The sequence below is a fragment of the Thermobia domestica genome, chromosome 8 (genome assembly GCF_964235325.1).
Source record: "Thermobia domestica chromosome 8, izTheDome1.hap1.1, whole genome shotgun sequence".
NCBI lineage: Eukaryota > Metazoa > Arthropoda > Insecta > Zygentoma > Lepismatidae > Thermobia > Thermobia domestica.
The window spans coordinates 254,913,332-254,930,886 of NC_137461.1; the positions used below are offsets into that span (position 1 = coordinate 254,913,332).

The 17,555-nt window shown below is 36.3% G+C and overlaps 1 protein-coding gene across 1 annotated transcript in view; it reads left to right on the forward strand.

The window, feature by feature from the left end:
* Nucleotides 1–3,734, forward strand: part of Rpn2 (Regulatory particle non-ATPase 2) — a 161,196-nt gene extending 157,462 nt beyond the window's left edge. Inside the window, exon 12 of the mRNA XM_081769646.1 lies at nucleotides 3,604–3,734. Coding sequence (XP_081625772.1) covers nucleotides 3,604–3,672 — 69 coding nt within the window. The 3' untranslated portion in view covers nucleotides 3,673–3,734. The remainder of the gene's footprint in view (nucleotides 1–3,603) is intronic.
* Nucleotides 3,735–17,555: the final 13,821 nt, after the last annotated feature.

Consider the following 17,555-nt stretch of genomic DNA (forward strand, 5'->3'; position numbering starts at 1 on the left):
CGCGGCACACCGGTTGGGAAACGCTGTTCTAGTCTTTTATACAGTGAAACCTCTCTAAAGCGGACAGCCGTGGGGAATCAAAATCTGTCCGTTATAGAGAGGTGTCCGCCTTAGAGAGGTATCAATATTTCCTTACGTAAAGTAGTAAACAATGTAATGTCCAATTAGAAAAAAAAATAATTGCATGAATCATGTATTAAGGAATATTACCAAAATGATACTGAACCTGCATTATCCTCTGCCATTCAATACTCTATGTTCTAGACACAACATGGAGATAAGATGTTATAGTTTTCTGCACTTAACACTTATCACTACTTACTACGATTACAGTGTGTTCCTTTAATTTGTAGGTTAATTGCAGTCCAGTAGTGTCTTTTTCTTTTTTTTAGACAATATGCGTACCCGAGGAGAGAAGATACTAAATTTGTCTTCTGCTTGGTGAGAGATTATAGAGGGACAGTACAATAATGTGTCCGCAGGCAACTGTCAATCACTTTTGTGTCTAAAACAGGTTGAGTGGGAATGAAAAGCGAGCAAAGCGAGCATGAGGGTGTTGTTAAACAGATAATGCTTCGTCTGGATTGCTGAGTAGACAGTTGAGGAGGCAAAATATTGTCACAATGCTTCCTTGATGACACATGTATGAAGTACCGGCAATAGTTCAACGATTTCTGTTCTACTGGCTTCCACAAGAAAATGTCAAGTATACCCGTAGATTTAGTTCTGAAGCTGCATGTAACTCTGCACTACCTCGTCATTTTAATGGATAAATTCTAGTCAGCTATTACCAACCTTTCTTGTTATTACTTAGATATTATTATTATTGCCTTGTATTATCGTCTCTTAAATTTGTTAGATATTTGTGTAAATTAGCACTGAGCCGTATCTGGAATTAAGTTCGTAAATAAATACGAACATAAATAAATCTTCTAAGTCTCACTTGCGTGATTCTGATAAGTAATACCATAGTTATACGCAGCTGAACATATCACAAAAGGTAAAACAGTCTAAACGTATCCTCACTTGAATTTCTCGAAAGATATTTCGACTAAGCAAACTGATTTATTTCATCAATTTCTTTCGTGAAGCATTTCTTTAGTGAAATAATCTTACTATGTATATTATGAAAGCTAGAAATGTATATTTTCTTCTGAGTGTTGGAGACCTATTCTTTGTCGAGGAAGAAGCTAAAGGAAGAAAGAGAGAAATGTTGCTTTTCATTGGGCTGTGCTTTCATTTTCTTTCATTGCTGAGTCGTCAAGGGTTGTAATAGGAAGTCGTCGATTGCTGCTAGAACGTCGTCATCGTCGTCTTTCTCTTTTATGAAAAATAAGTCAATTTCCGTCTTGCGCACATCATTTCCTCTCTCCACCACATCATCTTTGGTAGCCAATTGGATTTGATTAGCCACCAAAAACTACCACGTTTTTAAATTGGGTGTTTCAGAACATATTTACATGCAGATTGTTTTTTTTTGTCTCTTTCTTCCATCTCCGTACTCTTATCGTCCTTCATGGTTAATAACTTGGTGTAAATTTATACGAGAAGCGTTGAGGAAGTAATTTTTTCTACCCACGTTTTAATGAATCAAGATGCTGAAGTACACGCAAGGCGCCCAAAAGAACTGTTTTTTTTTTTTTTATTAAAGTTGTCAAAATAAAGTTACGCATGACATTATCGTAGAATCTAAGTTTCGTAAATAGTTCATGTAACTCAACACATTAAGTATTTTAGAAAAAATAAATTTTACCATATGGCACACTCTGATACGAGCTGCACGAATTTATTTATACCCAGGCCGGCGAACGATGATTTCTGACAGCTCAGCTCGCGAGGACGACTGAGAAGTGCGGTGTTGCCATGTACTTCTCGCGCAGGGGGAGAAATGTCTGCTTCCTCGTTGAGGGTGAGAGGGGGTGAGTGAAAGTTCGGCAATGTGCGGTGGTTACCATGGATACGCGACAAGTTCTGAGCCTAAGGTTGGCTGACCTGCTGTCTTCTGCTCGCTCGCCGTGGCCTTGTGCAAAGCTGTCAGAAATCATCGTTGACTGGCCAGGGTATAGTTGATGCTTATTTTGTGGCGCAGATACTGTAACAGTAACTTGCAGAAATATTTATATGTTGTTAAGGTTAATGGTCTGTATCTTATTATATCATTTCTTATGGTCTGTATTGCATGGTATCATTTCCTTTTTTGTGACCAAACATTTGGAAACTTGTTCTTTCTGGATAGTTCTTTATCTAGTATGAGAGGAAGCCATAGTGGAAGTATGTAAGTTTTTTTTTTTTTATAAAGAAGATTAATTATAAAAATAAATGCAGAAAATCCACGAAAAATACAGTAGTTCAAATAAATTCCATTTCTTGTGTTATCATTTGAACAGTTAGTATATGCATTATTTTAAAAATATCTCGATAATTTTAATACAACGAACTCAGGGATATTATATAACCTAAAACATTATAATATTAAAATCTACCAGACATTCTCTCCTATGTGTTTGTCCTCTATTATCAATAGATATGTTCTCCGTTTCAAGCTCAAATGACAGGCCTGACATATATTTGACTTATCTTTCATACTAACTCGGGCTTTCCGTTACCCTTGTTGAGTAGCCCGGGCAAAAGCAGATTTGTTCCTAAGTTTACCTTGTCCTTCAGCCACTGTGTTTGCGTATTTTCTATACCATATTGTCTATCGTGGCAGACACGTTACTGAATATTACACATTGACGGATGCAAAAAAAACCTGTGCTATAACGTACCCAATCCTAATCTCTTACTCTAACTCAGGTATGCCATTAACTTATTTCGTTTCTGTATGTAGTATCTTTTCGTTTATTCTATCTGGAAAAGCTTGCGAGTATCAAACCAAGGCTTCGCGATAATGAAGGAATTGGCCATCCCATTATGTATTACTTGGTGCAGCGGTATGTTTTTGACTCGCTCATCCATTGATAATTCCAGATGGTTCCGTTTGGTTAAATGATTAGCATTAAACTTCTATGCCTCATCTTAAAGTCTGCATTGAAAATAAAACGGCATCTCGAAATATAACTTCCATATTTTCACTAAGAGAAGAGATCATTATTGACAGTATAGCATTCAGAAAATTCAACAATTTATATATTTCCCGACGGTGCACGTGGTTTCGGGTTCGATTCTTGGTGAGTTTCGAGATCTCAACTCACATGTCAGTACAGTAGTTCAGAATCAACCTTAAACTGTAGATTGCCTCATACAGCCTTGGTGCTGATAAGAAACGCTAAAGTTTAATAAACAACAACCTAAAGTTAGAATTAAACATGAGAAGATATCCGGCTATTAAAAAATGCAGAAAGAAAACGAAAAGAGTGCCTCATGAATGACCGGAGAATGGAGATTATTTCCAAAGGGCATCAGGATCGTATCTCGTAAATTTTAAAGATAATTTTAAAGGTAACATGATACTAAAAGAAACGCACCATTTTTAATTTTCAGCGAATTATTTAACACTATGATATGTTTGGAATTCATCAGTGGAGCTCTTTGTCAGCCTACCAACTAGTAATAAAAACTGTACTGTTGTTATATGTAATATAATGAAACGTTTTTTCGTAGGTGTCTGATGTGAATGACGATGTTCGTAGAGCAGCGGTGACCGGCTTGGGATTTCTTCTGTTCAGGTAGGATTGTTTTATTTATTTATTTATATTTATTTACAGGTACTAATAATGTGAGATGCAATTGCGGTGTATCACGTAGGGATGTGCGATACTTCGATATATCGATCGATCGATATTTTGTGAATATCGAAATTTCGATATTTTGTAAATATCAAAATCGATATATCGATACTTCGATATTTTCGATATTTCGATACTTCGATATTTCGATATTTTTCGATACTTCGATATTTCGATATTCTTCGATATTTCGATATTCTTCGATATTTCGATATTCTTCGATATTTCGATACTTCAATATTTTTCGATACTTAAATATTTCGATATTTTTCTATATTTCGATACTTCGATACCATTCGATATTTTGATAATGGAGGTGGTCTCCATAATTACTAGAAAACATGTTTTAATCACAAAAAATAAACATAAAAATGTTGCGTGCAGTTTGCCCGTAAATAGATGGCTGAGCGCCGCAGATCAATAACTGATATCAAGGCATATTTTGAGTTCTATACTGAAATGGCTGTAACATATTCTGTGTGCCAAACATGATCAAAGCCCAAACAATATAGTCAACATGATGCCAGAATCGAGAAAATGTGGCGATCCATAAGGGCGCATATAATCTGCAAGCCTTATCCTTAGTTTTCTCGAAACTTCCTTGATGTTAGTCAGTTATCTGTGGCGCTGAGCCGTTCAAACACGACATTGTGTAACAGGAAAAGAGCTGAATAATGAGTACCTGCTGTGTTTATAATCTCTGGTATAATTGGATAAAATAGATATATTTATACAATATTCCAGATATATTTATACAATTTCTACATACTACTACTCTTATGTTGTCGGAAACGCAAAAATTACGTGAACTACAACTAAACTTGCACACAAACTTTTATAGTATACATACTACGAATCTTTGTTTCTTACAAATGAGTATAACTGGTGAACAGGAAACTTATTGAAGTGAATATACAAGAGAAAATGAGATTTTCGTAAAAATAATTCTCACCATCGTGATAGTAATAAGAATTTAAGTAAATGCTCAAAAGTTGCACTAAATAGGAATTAAGATTAACTTTCTCTTCCTTACACAAATCTCATTAAAAAAAAAAAAAAAACAATAATGTTATACCACCGGACTGAATAAGCGAAATCTTACTTAAATGTTACAGTGCTATCTTTAAAAACTACACAATACTCTTCTGAAATCTAACATGTTTTTGTAAACCTGACAATATTTCAATTCTTTTTTACGAGTAGGTAATAAAACCTTACCAATTTTTATTTTGTAAAGTATCATACAATTATCTATTTGTCATATTCAAAATATGTTATGACGTGTTCACAACTTCAAAAAACAAATATTTTAATATTTATAAAAATGATAGCTACATTTTACTATATACCAAATAATTCAATCAGTTTGCTTAAAGAAATTAGTGATGTAATATAGGCAAATAGACTTGTATGTCAGTATATCCATAAAGTGTATAATTTTACTTATAGGGTGTGACAATGAATCGGGCCATTTTAAAAACGTTATTAAGAAGAAATGATGAAATTTATTTGGGTATAACAAACTGGAATATAAACTAGATATGAAAGCATTTACTTATTTGTGAATTTAAGTCACCAGACAGAAAACAATCTTGCACAAAAAAGAAAAACAGATAGCACTTTCTTCTTTAAGGGGATCTTCTACCTCATCGCTTAGGTTTCTAACTCTCCATTTGATAACACGTAAATTTTAATATGGTAATTTCTAACAAAGTATTACAGGTAATGACCTGAAATTTTTAATACAAATACATAAGACCCATATAAATCCAACCACGGTCTCCAATTTACGTTACATGCGTTAGATTAATTGTAATATATTCTTCAGAAAGTTTGGCAACTATGCTGTATATAGCATATGGATAGATCTTTTTGAAGGTATTGAGAGCCCTCTGAACCTCTAGCCCTACTAGTCTTCGCGACACGTGGTAGTGGTTTATGAGCGCTTCAGGCTAAAAGCCAATGTCGCCTCTGTTCCTTTCCTTCTAATTTTCTTTCTTTTTCTCCTTTTTTTCAAAAACTTGTTTTGGGCAGCTTTGCCCTTTTGTCGGCTGTCTATAGAAATAGCAGTCATACTCCCTGGAATTGTTGATTCTCGGTTGGAAGAGTCACTTCCTCACCGTCGCGAACCTCAGTGTTAGATCGACAAACAAAAATAAACTCGAAGACAGTAAATGTAAAAAGACAACAGCAGCAGTAGTTTGTATTAAAAATTTGGAACGAACAAAAAAATTGTATCTAAATGACGTATTTGTGTTAAATGTACTTTATCATGATAAGAAGTTCTATATTCTTCTCGTATAAGATGCTATAAATGCTCTACTTTGTAATAAAACTTAAAGTAATGTCTTTGAAAGATGGTATTAGACTTGGCAAAAATTGGTTTTGTGGGGTCAATGTAATATTTCACACATACAATATTTTTATTCAGTTTTCAGAAATTAGTGTATTGGTAATATACAAAGTGTACAGTACATGTAATCAGTGTACAATATTAAGATATTTTATTGATAATTGTTTTTTGGATGACAACTTCAGGCATATAATCATTCTATTCTTTTCTATAATGTAATTAATATAAATGTGTACACAGAGTATGAATGTTGTTTGACAATACCAAGGTATTTCGTTGAAAAAAAAATGCTTTTTGTAGGATCATTTTAATTTTAGATATATAGTCATTCTACCTGTTTTCATAAAGTAATTAATATAAATGTATCAACAGTATAAATGTCGTTAGTGTTAGAAATGTAGTGAAATATTTCGTTGATAATTGTTTTTTGTAGAATCATTTGAATTATAACCTTATAGTCATTCAATGGGGTTCCATAGTCTAAAAAATGAAATGAAATCTTTAAGTTTTACGTCCCACGGTTATGCCGGTTAGGCTAAAGGAGACGGTGACAATGAGAGATGAGTGAAACGGTGGAATAAAGAAAGTGGGAGGAAACGGGAGATACCCCGATAAAACCCACGAGCACGGTGTTTGCCCACCACAAAGTCCAAACGGCGCGAGCTGGGATCGAACCAGGGACCCAAGCAAAGGGAGTGAACGCTCTACCACTGAGCCACCGCGCCCCTTGTTCCATAGTCTAGTGGTTAGAGCGTTCGACTCCTGATCGCCTGGTTCTTGGTTCGATTCCCTGCTAGAATACTCAAATTATTGGCGTCTGCCCATCGTCGTGAGGCAAGCTGGGTAGCCATGTGATTAAAAGACATGACAGTCTATATAATTAATATAAATATATACACAGTACAAATGTTGTTTGACAGTAGAGGTATTTCGTTGATAATTTATTTTTGTAAGATGTATACTATTTTTATAATGGTAGAATGTGTGTATACTATTTATAGGATGTAGACTTATACATTTCTTTGTATAGACTTTTATAATGTATAATGAATTTTTATAATCAAGAGCGAAAGTTTAAAACCTTAGAATGGGCAAATCTTGACACGAAAGCGAGATGTACCCGTATAAAGATTAATAATAATAATAATAATAATAAAAATAATAAGGGAAAGAATGAAGACGTACTAAAGGGAGCTAGTGAAGGACGAAGAAACAAAGGTGTAGGCGCCAACAAACAATTTGTACATTAAAAAATCACTGTTTTGCATTAGGTAGCCTTTAATCAAGTTGGCAGAGACAAATTAAATCATACAACAATAGAGTTGAAGCCAAAATGTTAAACCAGATTCTGAAGTTGTATTGTAATCCACATGTCTTAGTTGTATAACCCTTATCTCTGACCTTTGAAATTTCCCACACAGAAGCAAAATGCCCTATTTGGCAAAGAATAGTAATGATATTGGTTTGCTTCATAGAGAGAGGTTTCCACCTTTGCTGCAAATGTTAAACTTGTCTCTCCCCTCCATAAGGCTAAAGACAAGCAGTGCTTAAATACAGCGGGTGCCTCGAAATGTTGATAACCATGAAGGACCCCGGCACTTTTTTTCGTCGTGAATTTAACAACTATAAAAGTCAATCAGATGCGGTATTGCATTTGTTAAGGAAGGTAGAGAGGCTTATTTCATATATTTATGTGGAAGAAAAGCAAAAGTTTTTATCACGTAGAGGGAGGTAAAAGAGTGTTTGTTTCATGACTTTTTTGTGTAAGAACAAGAAGAAAGAGCCAAGAAACAACTTGGACTTTAAATACCCAGTGTTTTTATTACATATTCTTTCATCATGGTCGAGAGAAAAAAAATAAAAAACAAGAAACAAAGGAGTCTCTTTTTAATAGTACTGCTGTAGTTTTAAAAGAATCGATTCTCGTTATCAGTAAACAATTTCCCTACTAAAGAATAAAAGGTTTAACAAATGCAGTTCCCCACTCCGGTGATATTTTGCTTCTCTTTTGCCCTTTGAAGTGTGTTTGTGAAGGGAGGAAAGATAAATCTAACAGCCTTTCGATTACCACGATCCCGTCCTACAATCCCTTGATATCTTTAACCGTCATAAGTTAGAAAAATGTCGCGGCAGTAGCGCTGAGCGCTCACTTTACCCAAAATAACACATTAGTACTGTGATCGGTTGTATCATCCCGTTGCCTTATCTGACGGTTAAGAGATATCGAGACATTTTATTAAAACTGGCCCTGAAAGTGGCTGGAAAGCTTAGAACAAGCACTGTCATGCCCTACTTTCTAATATCCATAGCATTTTTTCTTTGATATTTTTCGATACTTCGATATTTTTCGATATTTAGATTTTTCGATATTTCGACACTTCGATATTTTTCGATATTTCGATACTTCGATATTTTTCGATACTTCGATATTTCGATACTTCGATATTTTTCGATATTTCAATATTTTTCGATATTTCGATACTTCGATATTTTTCGATATTATCGACCGATATATTATCAAACCTTCGATATTTCGATATTCGATATATCGATCGACTTTCGATATTTGGTCGATATCGAAGTTCGATATTCAAAACCGGATATCGCACAGCCCTAGTATCACGTCTAGTTAAATTACATATTCCGTGCTCCTCTTTGATGAAAAAAAAAATTCCTTTAACCTTTGGAGTTTTCTAATGCTTGACACACTGTCTTAAGATGTTAGCAGTGAATATAAATTTGTTAAATTACTTGATGATGGTGATTTTTGAGTTTAGCTTCCCTTTTAGCAGCCAGTCTACGTGAAACGTGGACCTATAGCTTAATGTAGGATCCGAACTACATGAGCTTCCACCGGGTTTCAAACCCGGGTCTCCCACACTAAAAGCGCGTACACTAACCGCTTAGCCACGAGGAAGCTCGTCTAAGTGATTTGAGCTTACTAGGAAAGAGGTACAGGTCCAATTGATTTTCCATAGAAATGGGAATCCCTTTCCGATATAAGTGGCTTTTAAGGTGTATTTTCATACATAGGCGCCAGCTTTTTAGATTTTCCTGGGGATACTGAATAATGGTAAACTAGCATTATTATTATTATTATTATTATTATTATTATTATTATTATTATTATTATTATTATTATTATTCCAGTTACCATTGATTTGTTATGAACCTTAACTCATTTAGCTCTAGAACTAACTAATTCTATGGTCTGTGGAACCCAGAGGTTGAGTGCCGCGTTCACTTTTGTCCTTGGCCAGCTGAATCTAGTTTCTACTTTGTATTCCTATTTCTGCGAGCTCTACCTTAATATTGTCCTTCCATATGCGCCTGGGTCTTCCTAATGTTCGTTTTCCGATTAGATTTCTAGTCAAAACTTTGAAAGTGTTCCTGCTTTCTTTCATTTTGGCTAAATGACCTGCCCACCTTGACCGTAACCATGTTTGGTAAACGGTACAGATTATACAGTTCTTCCTTACGAAGTTTCCGCCATTCACTATTGCCGTTCCTCTTAGGTCCGAATGTTCATCTCAGGATTGTATTCGCAAATACTTTGTGTATGTTCTTCCCTCAGAATAAGCGATCATGTTTCGCAACCTTACACCACAACAGGCATGCTATATTTTAATCTTGACATTCCTCAGCAGACTTCGCGATGTCAGAAGATTTTGAGCTGACGCATAATGTCGTCTGTGAAACACGTGTTGCTGTATACGGTACTGCGAAGAAACCCTCCGGTAGAAAACTTCGAAATATCCATGTTTCACAGTTCTATGTTATCCATGTAACGAATACTCACCTATTTCGTAAAATGTATCCCTGTACAACAACTTTATATTGCGTCTATACCGGGGATTGTGTAACACGGGTATTTAGATAGAGTGCTTGCTAATTCCTGTGTAATTGCTTGAACCATTTGCAAGAGGTCCCGTATTTTTCAACCCAAGGCGTTTCAAAACGCGATGTTCCACAATTTGGGCAGTTTATAATTCTAAAAAGAGCGTTTTCAGACCAATGTGTATGAAAACAATTTTCTTTCATTTGATATAAGTAACACCTCCTAAATTTGACATGGAATTCATTAACACCATGTTTAAATACAATGAAAAGGCTTATGGCCCATGTTAAATCGAAACTATAATCCATATTAACTTTATCCGCTCCCTCTTAACTACTTGTCGCTAATGTAACATTCTATAAGAAAATGGCAGATATCTTGACATTGTATTGAAATGTGTGTTTTTAAATACTGTTACTAGCTAGCACCCAAAATAATCCGCTTAGACTGTATACTGTAACTTATATTGTTCTGCAATTACTTGAATGCTGTGCAATTCAAACTGTCACATAATCCCTCTTTGCGAATATGGGGACTGTGGTCATATTGTTACGGCTGCTTAATCCCCGGTTGTAGCCAGCAATGGTTTCATACCTTGTTTCGAAGATAAACCACGAAAAATGTGTGTGTAATCATGTGACAATGTGGTGGTTCATGGTGTGGACACACGTTAGCTTATACGAAGTAATTTCTTTTCTAAATGTTCGCCATTGGTCCTGGGAGAATGTCTAGCAAAGCACATATACAGAAACGAAAAAAAAAAAAAAAAAGCTGTAATTGAATGACTTTGACTCAGTAATGCACGTTATACAATTCGAAATAGGCTACTATGTGCAAGAAGAGTAAAGTGGCAAATTTTATTAATTTATGTCGTTAAAAGAGCTTACTTAAACCAAATAAAACTGTACATAAATAGGAATTGGTGTTTTGATCTCGTTTGTTTGTTTCAATAGAATATTGTTGGAAATTATTTATACTTTTAAACGAAAAGAGTAAGGAAAGTCTCGTTATCGTTTAAAAAAGTCACATTCGGACCTCCATTGAAAATAAAGAATATATGTGCAGGAGACACACCATTCAATGTATCATCGAAACTAAATTTTAGATTAAAGGTTTTTATGGAGCTGTTCGAGGGAAGTTTTTCATGTTTTCCGCCTATGTTCTGGTTGAAAGTCGAAAAGTGTTATTTTCTCGAGAACGGCTATGTTGAGTGTGATATTCGACAAATTTCGTTCGAGGAAAAAAAAAAAAAAATGAAGGGTACTTTATTTGTGAAGGAGTTTTGTCCGTATTGTTATCGTGAAAACTATTGTTAATAAATTTATTTTTATCAATACAGTATAGTAAAACTTACCGGTTGCATGTGTGGGATGGATATGCGCTTGGCTCAACTAGGATTGCGTACGAGATGAGACGAAACAATTATCAAAACGAGATTCGAAATGAAGACGTTATTATTTTGTTTCAAGACACTTATTTGAGACTAGACAGCCTCAACTTTAGTCTCATGCGCACCCCTATATTGGATCCATTTCAGTAAAACTGACTTTGTTGAAATCTAAGTTATTACAAGGGGCACGTTGGCTCAGTGGTAAAATGGTTTTCTCCGGTGCGAGGGATCTGTGGTTCGATTCCCACCCAAGTAAGTTGTGCTGGACATCCTCATATTCAGGGTGTCTATCGGTCACGAAAGTCAAGAAAAAGTCACAAAATTTAGCTTTTGGGTCACGATTTTTTTATCTGTACAAATATAAGTATAGGCTGGAAAATTTTGTTCTATAAAACGTCAAAATTCACCAAATTGCCTGTGGTCGGCTTTAGACGCTACCAAGTTGCAAGCTAAGCAACGTATAGTTGGAATTTTGATACATGTGGGCGTTTCAGTTCACTGTACGAATATATAATTTACTACTAACACGAATTCAATATGGCTTATACAAGAGAGAGAACTTTGAACTGCTAGGTTGTGAGTACGAAATTTGGTTCATGGGGCTTTTTCGATATGGAGTTTGCAAACAACATATTTAGTTACCCAGTTCCACGGGACACATTGTGTTTTTCGTAACTCTTTTCTTAATTTCGACTGATAGGAGGAAAGATAGTGTAGTGTTCGTGAACAAATCTGATCAAATTTAAGATTTTATTGGTTTTACAAGTCTCATGGCTCCTATAGAAAATCGTTTCAGGTGTATGGTAACGAATTGGATCGCTTGGTAGCAACACACATGAAAACACCCAAAAAGTTATTCCGGAGTCTTGAAAGTACTATCATTGACTTGTAGGAATCATAGTTGATGTGTGTGTGTCTGAGTAATGACTCCAAAAAATGTCTTTTGAGAGGGTTACTGTAGTGCTCTTCCCGATATTTGTTATAACCAAAGAAGAAAGCAGTATATGACTTTTCTGTGTGTCAAAGAAAGGTATCAACGCTGTATTGAATCACAATAAAACTGGCACCCCTGCTGTTACTGGAACCTTCAATATTTGGGCATCGTAAGTGTCGGAGACCAGGGCACACGCCCATAACTTGTGGGGAGCAGGGGACAATTGGCAGTCCATTTAAGCTTCCCGCTGATAAAGGGAAGGTGACGCTTGAAGATACGACTTTCTTACTCCATATGCTACGATACGAACATGAATTTATAAGTGAAGCATTGAGTAGCTTCACCACACCTCAAAATCAACACGCAAAATGAAACCTTTTAAATGAAGCAGAAGTGTGATCTTGGCCCACTGTGACCTTGGTAAAAGTTCTGCTATTCTAACCGTCACAAATAATATGTCTTAAACCTTTAAGTTGTGATAAATGCTGTTCCCTCAATTTAACGTGTAAAGCATAGGATGGATCAATCGTACCATTTCCAAAAGAACTGAAAATAATTTAAAATGATGCTGCTGCTCTGCTCTATCATCTGAACGAAATTAATTTCTTTAAGATGAAGCAAATATGTAATCTGGGCTCTCTTCAGTAAAACATCAACTGGAACCCCTAGAAATAATAAAAATGTTTTTAAGGTTTTAAATTTTGGGGAGGCCTAAGTTTCATACTTTCCTCTGCGTCTGCCGGCCTAATTGCACAAGATTTACATTTGATAGAGAAGCATAAGGTTCGAGGCCCATCGTCGTTTGCATGTTTTGTCCCTCACAATCACATACAAGAGAAAGTTAAAGAATCGAAAGCTGTACAAAAACCATCCTGCAGGGCGGAGATGGAAGTTTGTAGTGACTTTGGACGAAGGATGTGTGTGTCTTTTGGTAATAAGATGGCTATCTTGTACCATCCTCGTCAGTTCAGATCACGTTCTGTCTGTGTACTTGAATGCGCGGGAAGTTTCCCACTTCGGTTTATGGATGTTTGTGGTTACTGCTGTAATGGCGAACTTGCGCTACGCAGAATGGACAAAAAGGATAAAATCAGTGCAGCTTATTACCAGGCGAACATCTTGAAGCCACTATACCGCCATGATATTCCATCTCTATACGGCAACTTTACATCTCTCGTTGCCATTCACCAGGACAAGAGGTTTCGTCGTACGACGAAGTCAACAGTGACATATATAGAGTAGATGGCATGTGAAAGGGGAATTCATGTAATCCCGTTTGTAGACATTCTTGCGAAACCTGCTGCATACTCTATGGATTTATGTGGATTCCCATTGTTGAAATTGACGTTAGAACGTCCCAGCCTCGTACTCGTGGTCTTTGTCAAGAGGAACGGAACAGACTTGATCAAACTGTGCTTCAGTGCAGTCTCCTTCAGTGGAAACTGAAATGAAGGGCAATAGCTGACAGGGCTTGCACATCGAACACAACCACTAGTGGCAGCACGATATTTCTTAAGCTGGTAAAGGTATTAAGTTCGTTACCATAAACCTCAAGCTACGGGAGACCCAAAAGTAGGTATACATCCCTGCCTTGATCAAGTATAAAACTCTAGCTTATGGGTTTATTTGCTTCGGCTCTTCCGAGCTTAAGATGTAAGTAAAAACACATTAAGAACAAATAATAAAGAAACCAAGTCTACCTGATGGATAACAATAAGAAGTTATATAAAATGCAGTAGTACGTTACTGTATACCTACTTTTGGACCACCCTATACCTTCTGTATATGCATTTTGTGTGTGTGGGGGGGAGGGTTGATCTATCCGTTTGTCCCGATGTAGTTAGCCCTATTCAACCTACAGGTCGCACTGTTCAACGTATCTAGATCAATTTTTAAACTTAAGGTTTTAATCTGATTTTCTTCGGGAAGATTTTCTAATTTCTCTTCCTACCTCAAAAGTAAAGTTATATACTAGAGAAGTGAAAACTTAAGCTATCTTCTCGAAAACTGCTGTGATGTGTTTATACTGCATACATTGTGCCGTGTATGATTGGAAAAGTGTGTGTTGGTCTGATAAATCACGGTTTGTGCTACTCCTCTCGGACGGGCATGTGCATGTGTAGCGCCAACAGCACGAACCTATGTATCCTTCGTGCATGGCAGGTTGGAGCGGCTGTATGGTTTAGGGATGCTTCTGTTGGTATGGACTGGGACCGTTATTGTGCATGGACCACAGTATGACATCTGTTGTGTATTTGCAGGTGTTAGGGGCATCACTTCACCCAGTTGTGCTATTCAGCCGGTTAGCACTTCTTAAAATATTTCGAGTTCGCAGAACATCTAGACATAACAGTAAATTTTAACCAGTTATACCCAGGAACAGTAAATTTTAGTTTAACTGTCTTTGTTTCTAGAAATTCTTGCACATAAAGAGTTAGACATATGATCTCTCAGAACAAGGTGTAAGCGTTTATTTCTTAATCTGAAATGCTCAGATATCAAGAATGAGAATTGAGTCACATTGAGTGTAGTGGTGAGGGTCATATCTGAAACACACACACTATTATCAATAATTGTTGATCCGTTGCTAGATTAAGATCTTCCCAATACTTTTTGACAAAATTTTGCGTTTGTCTATCTTGCATGGTTTGTTTCCTAAGAGTCTAACTCTGTCTCTCTCTTTCTCTTTTTATATATATATATATATATATATATATATATATATATATATATAGAATATGATATACAGAATCTGTTAAAAATTAGAATAAGATCACTGCGTTCACCTTACAATGCAAAACATCTACCTACAGAAAGATGGTATTTCCCAGGACCACAATGCACGGTGCCACTACGCCAGTACTACTTGCTTGGCTTCAGAAACATTCCATGGAGCTGCAGGATTGTGAATTGGCCGCCGAACTCACCGGGTCTTAATTCTGTAGAACATTTATGCGACATTGTGGAACGAGCTTTTCGCACCATGATTCCTGCACCGATATCTGTTGGCTCATTGTGGGATGCCATCAGATATATATGCCACGGTGTCAGGTCTCCGTGGAAACATATCAGCAGCCACAAAAATCCATGCCATGCCGTCTCCAAGTCGTCATCTGAGCAAAAAAATGGACCAACAAACTAGGTGGTCGCAATTTAGTGAGCACTCGGTGTACTTGACATTCATTCGACTTGCACTACAAAACCAAGCAGCAAGAATTTGCCCTCTTTGGAAACCAGAGAGATAGTCCATTTTACACTATCACCATCTACTCAGTTCACTACCCATTATCATGCTACTGCTCCTCACGTAGTACGGAGTTAGCCATAATATCACGAACAGCCTGACGCTGCAGTCACCACCTGAACGTTGCGAACTTAAGCATCTAATATGTTTCTAATTCCAGATGATTCCACTAAATTGATAAATATCTATATATAGAAAAAAACTGGACTGTAACTGGTGATTGTGTATTGCAGATGATAATTTTTCATAGATGATATTGTGCTACAGAGGGGAGATATGATATGATAGGAGAGATTTCATACATGTGTATACTGCATAAGATTATAAACTGAAATCCCAAAATTAAATTGTTTGCTTTACATAGTTTAATTTGATTGCATGAATATAAAAATTGTATTTAATACGTGATAGCTGGATAATCATCTCGTTATTGAAATGTTTGCAGTAATTTTTTTTTTTTTAAATGTATACTGTTTGCGCATTCTGTAATAATTGATATGCTACAGATATGATTGTTTGTATTGGTCTCGGTCGCTATTTACAAGCTGCTTTTGCTATCGGAAGTAATATTGTTAATTATCAATGTGTTAAAATGTAACAAAAGAAGAGAATAACGCCTGGTCGTGAAATACTAATTCTCTCTCTAAAACCAATGCCAAAATTGGAAATAATCCTGCATTCAGTGAGAGGATATACTGGAATGCAATAGAAAGAGGTGAACATAACACTGTGTTATTTCGTTAATATGTGGGATTAAAAACGGAAGCTAGAATTACGAGATAAATTTCTGTTTGAATGCGCTTTGAAATTGATCATTCTTCATTTAAAGTATTTTTCCATAGAACAAAATTACATTGAGCGTTTAGTAAAATTTTGCTTTTATTTCGTGGAGGTGTATTTCTTTTGGAAGGAGTCCAAATGTATTTTTCTGAAGTTTCAGGGAACCGTGTGTGGAGTCGCTGGTTCGATCTCAGACCATGAGAATTTTTGGACAACATCCCTGTCAGTAAGAATACTATTTCTGCGGGAGAAATATTACCTTCCGAATTCTTCCTTTGCTCCTACATTCTCATTCCAGCAATTCTGTCGTAATCATTGACTTTGATAAATCATCCACCTCCTTTATTTAGCCTGTAGGTCGTAATAGTAAATAGTGAAAGATTTGGCTTTGTTTGCTTTCCGAAGTATCTCTCTTCTTGAGCTATTGATTTATTTGTATTTTTAGAGTTGACTCCAGGAGTATTTTCCCTTCAACATGTTTTATTTTTATTTATTTTTAATTGTAGATATCAAAGTTCTCTATGGTCACGTTGGAAAGAAAGGATCAGAAATAAAGTTGTCTTTCAAATCTTTAGGTTTGACAATTATGTAAAATGAAATTTCTAAATTCACATCTCAATAATCTAAAGAAGATGGATGATTAAGGTCCTTCGCACACTACGACACTCCGTGTGTCGAAGACGCGCGACATTTTTTTTTTTTTTTTTTTCTGTGGCAGGCTTGTCGCAGGGTAATGAGTTTCCATTTGTTACAGTGGATGTGGCGCGGGACTTTCGCACACTGCGCGACAATCGTGACACTGTCGCAGCCTTGTCGCGGGAACGTGCCACCTGACACACGCTAAGACCTTCGCATACTACGTGACTTCGTTCGAAGACGCACTATAGCGCCACAATTTATCTTTTCAGCAACCAGACACTCATTCTAAAAGATAAGCTCAATGGAAGCTTTCGATACGGACGCTTTCATTGCAGAAATTCAGACACAACCCAGGCCCGCAAACAGAAAGGGGGGCTAGGGGGCCTGGCCCTCCTTAACTTTTCATGGCTCTTCCAGACCTCAATACAAAATTCTATTATGAATTCAGAAAACACAATTTAGATATTTGTAAGAGAATTTTTGATGACTTGCCCACCCCCTAACATATTCATGGCACCCCCCAAACCTCTCTGGCTGGTTGTGGACCTGGCACAACCTAGTATACGGAACTCTAGCAGTAATTCCTATAGCAACAGAATTGAAAGTCGAAAGCATGGGAAAAATATGTGCATTCCATAGTGGATTCATG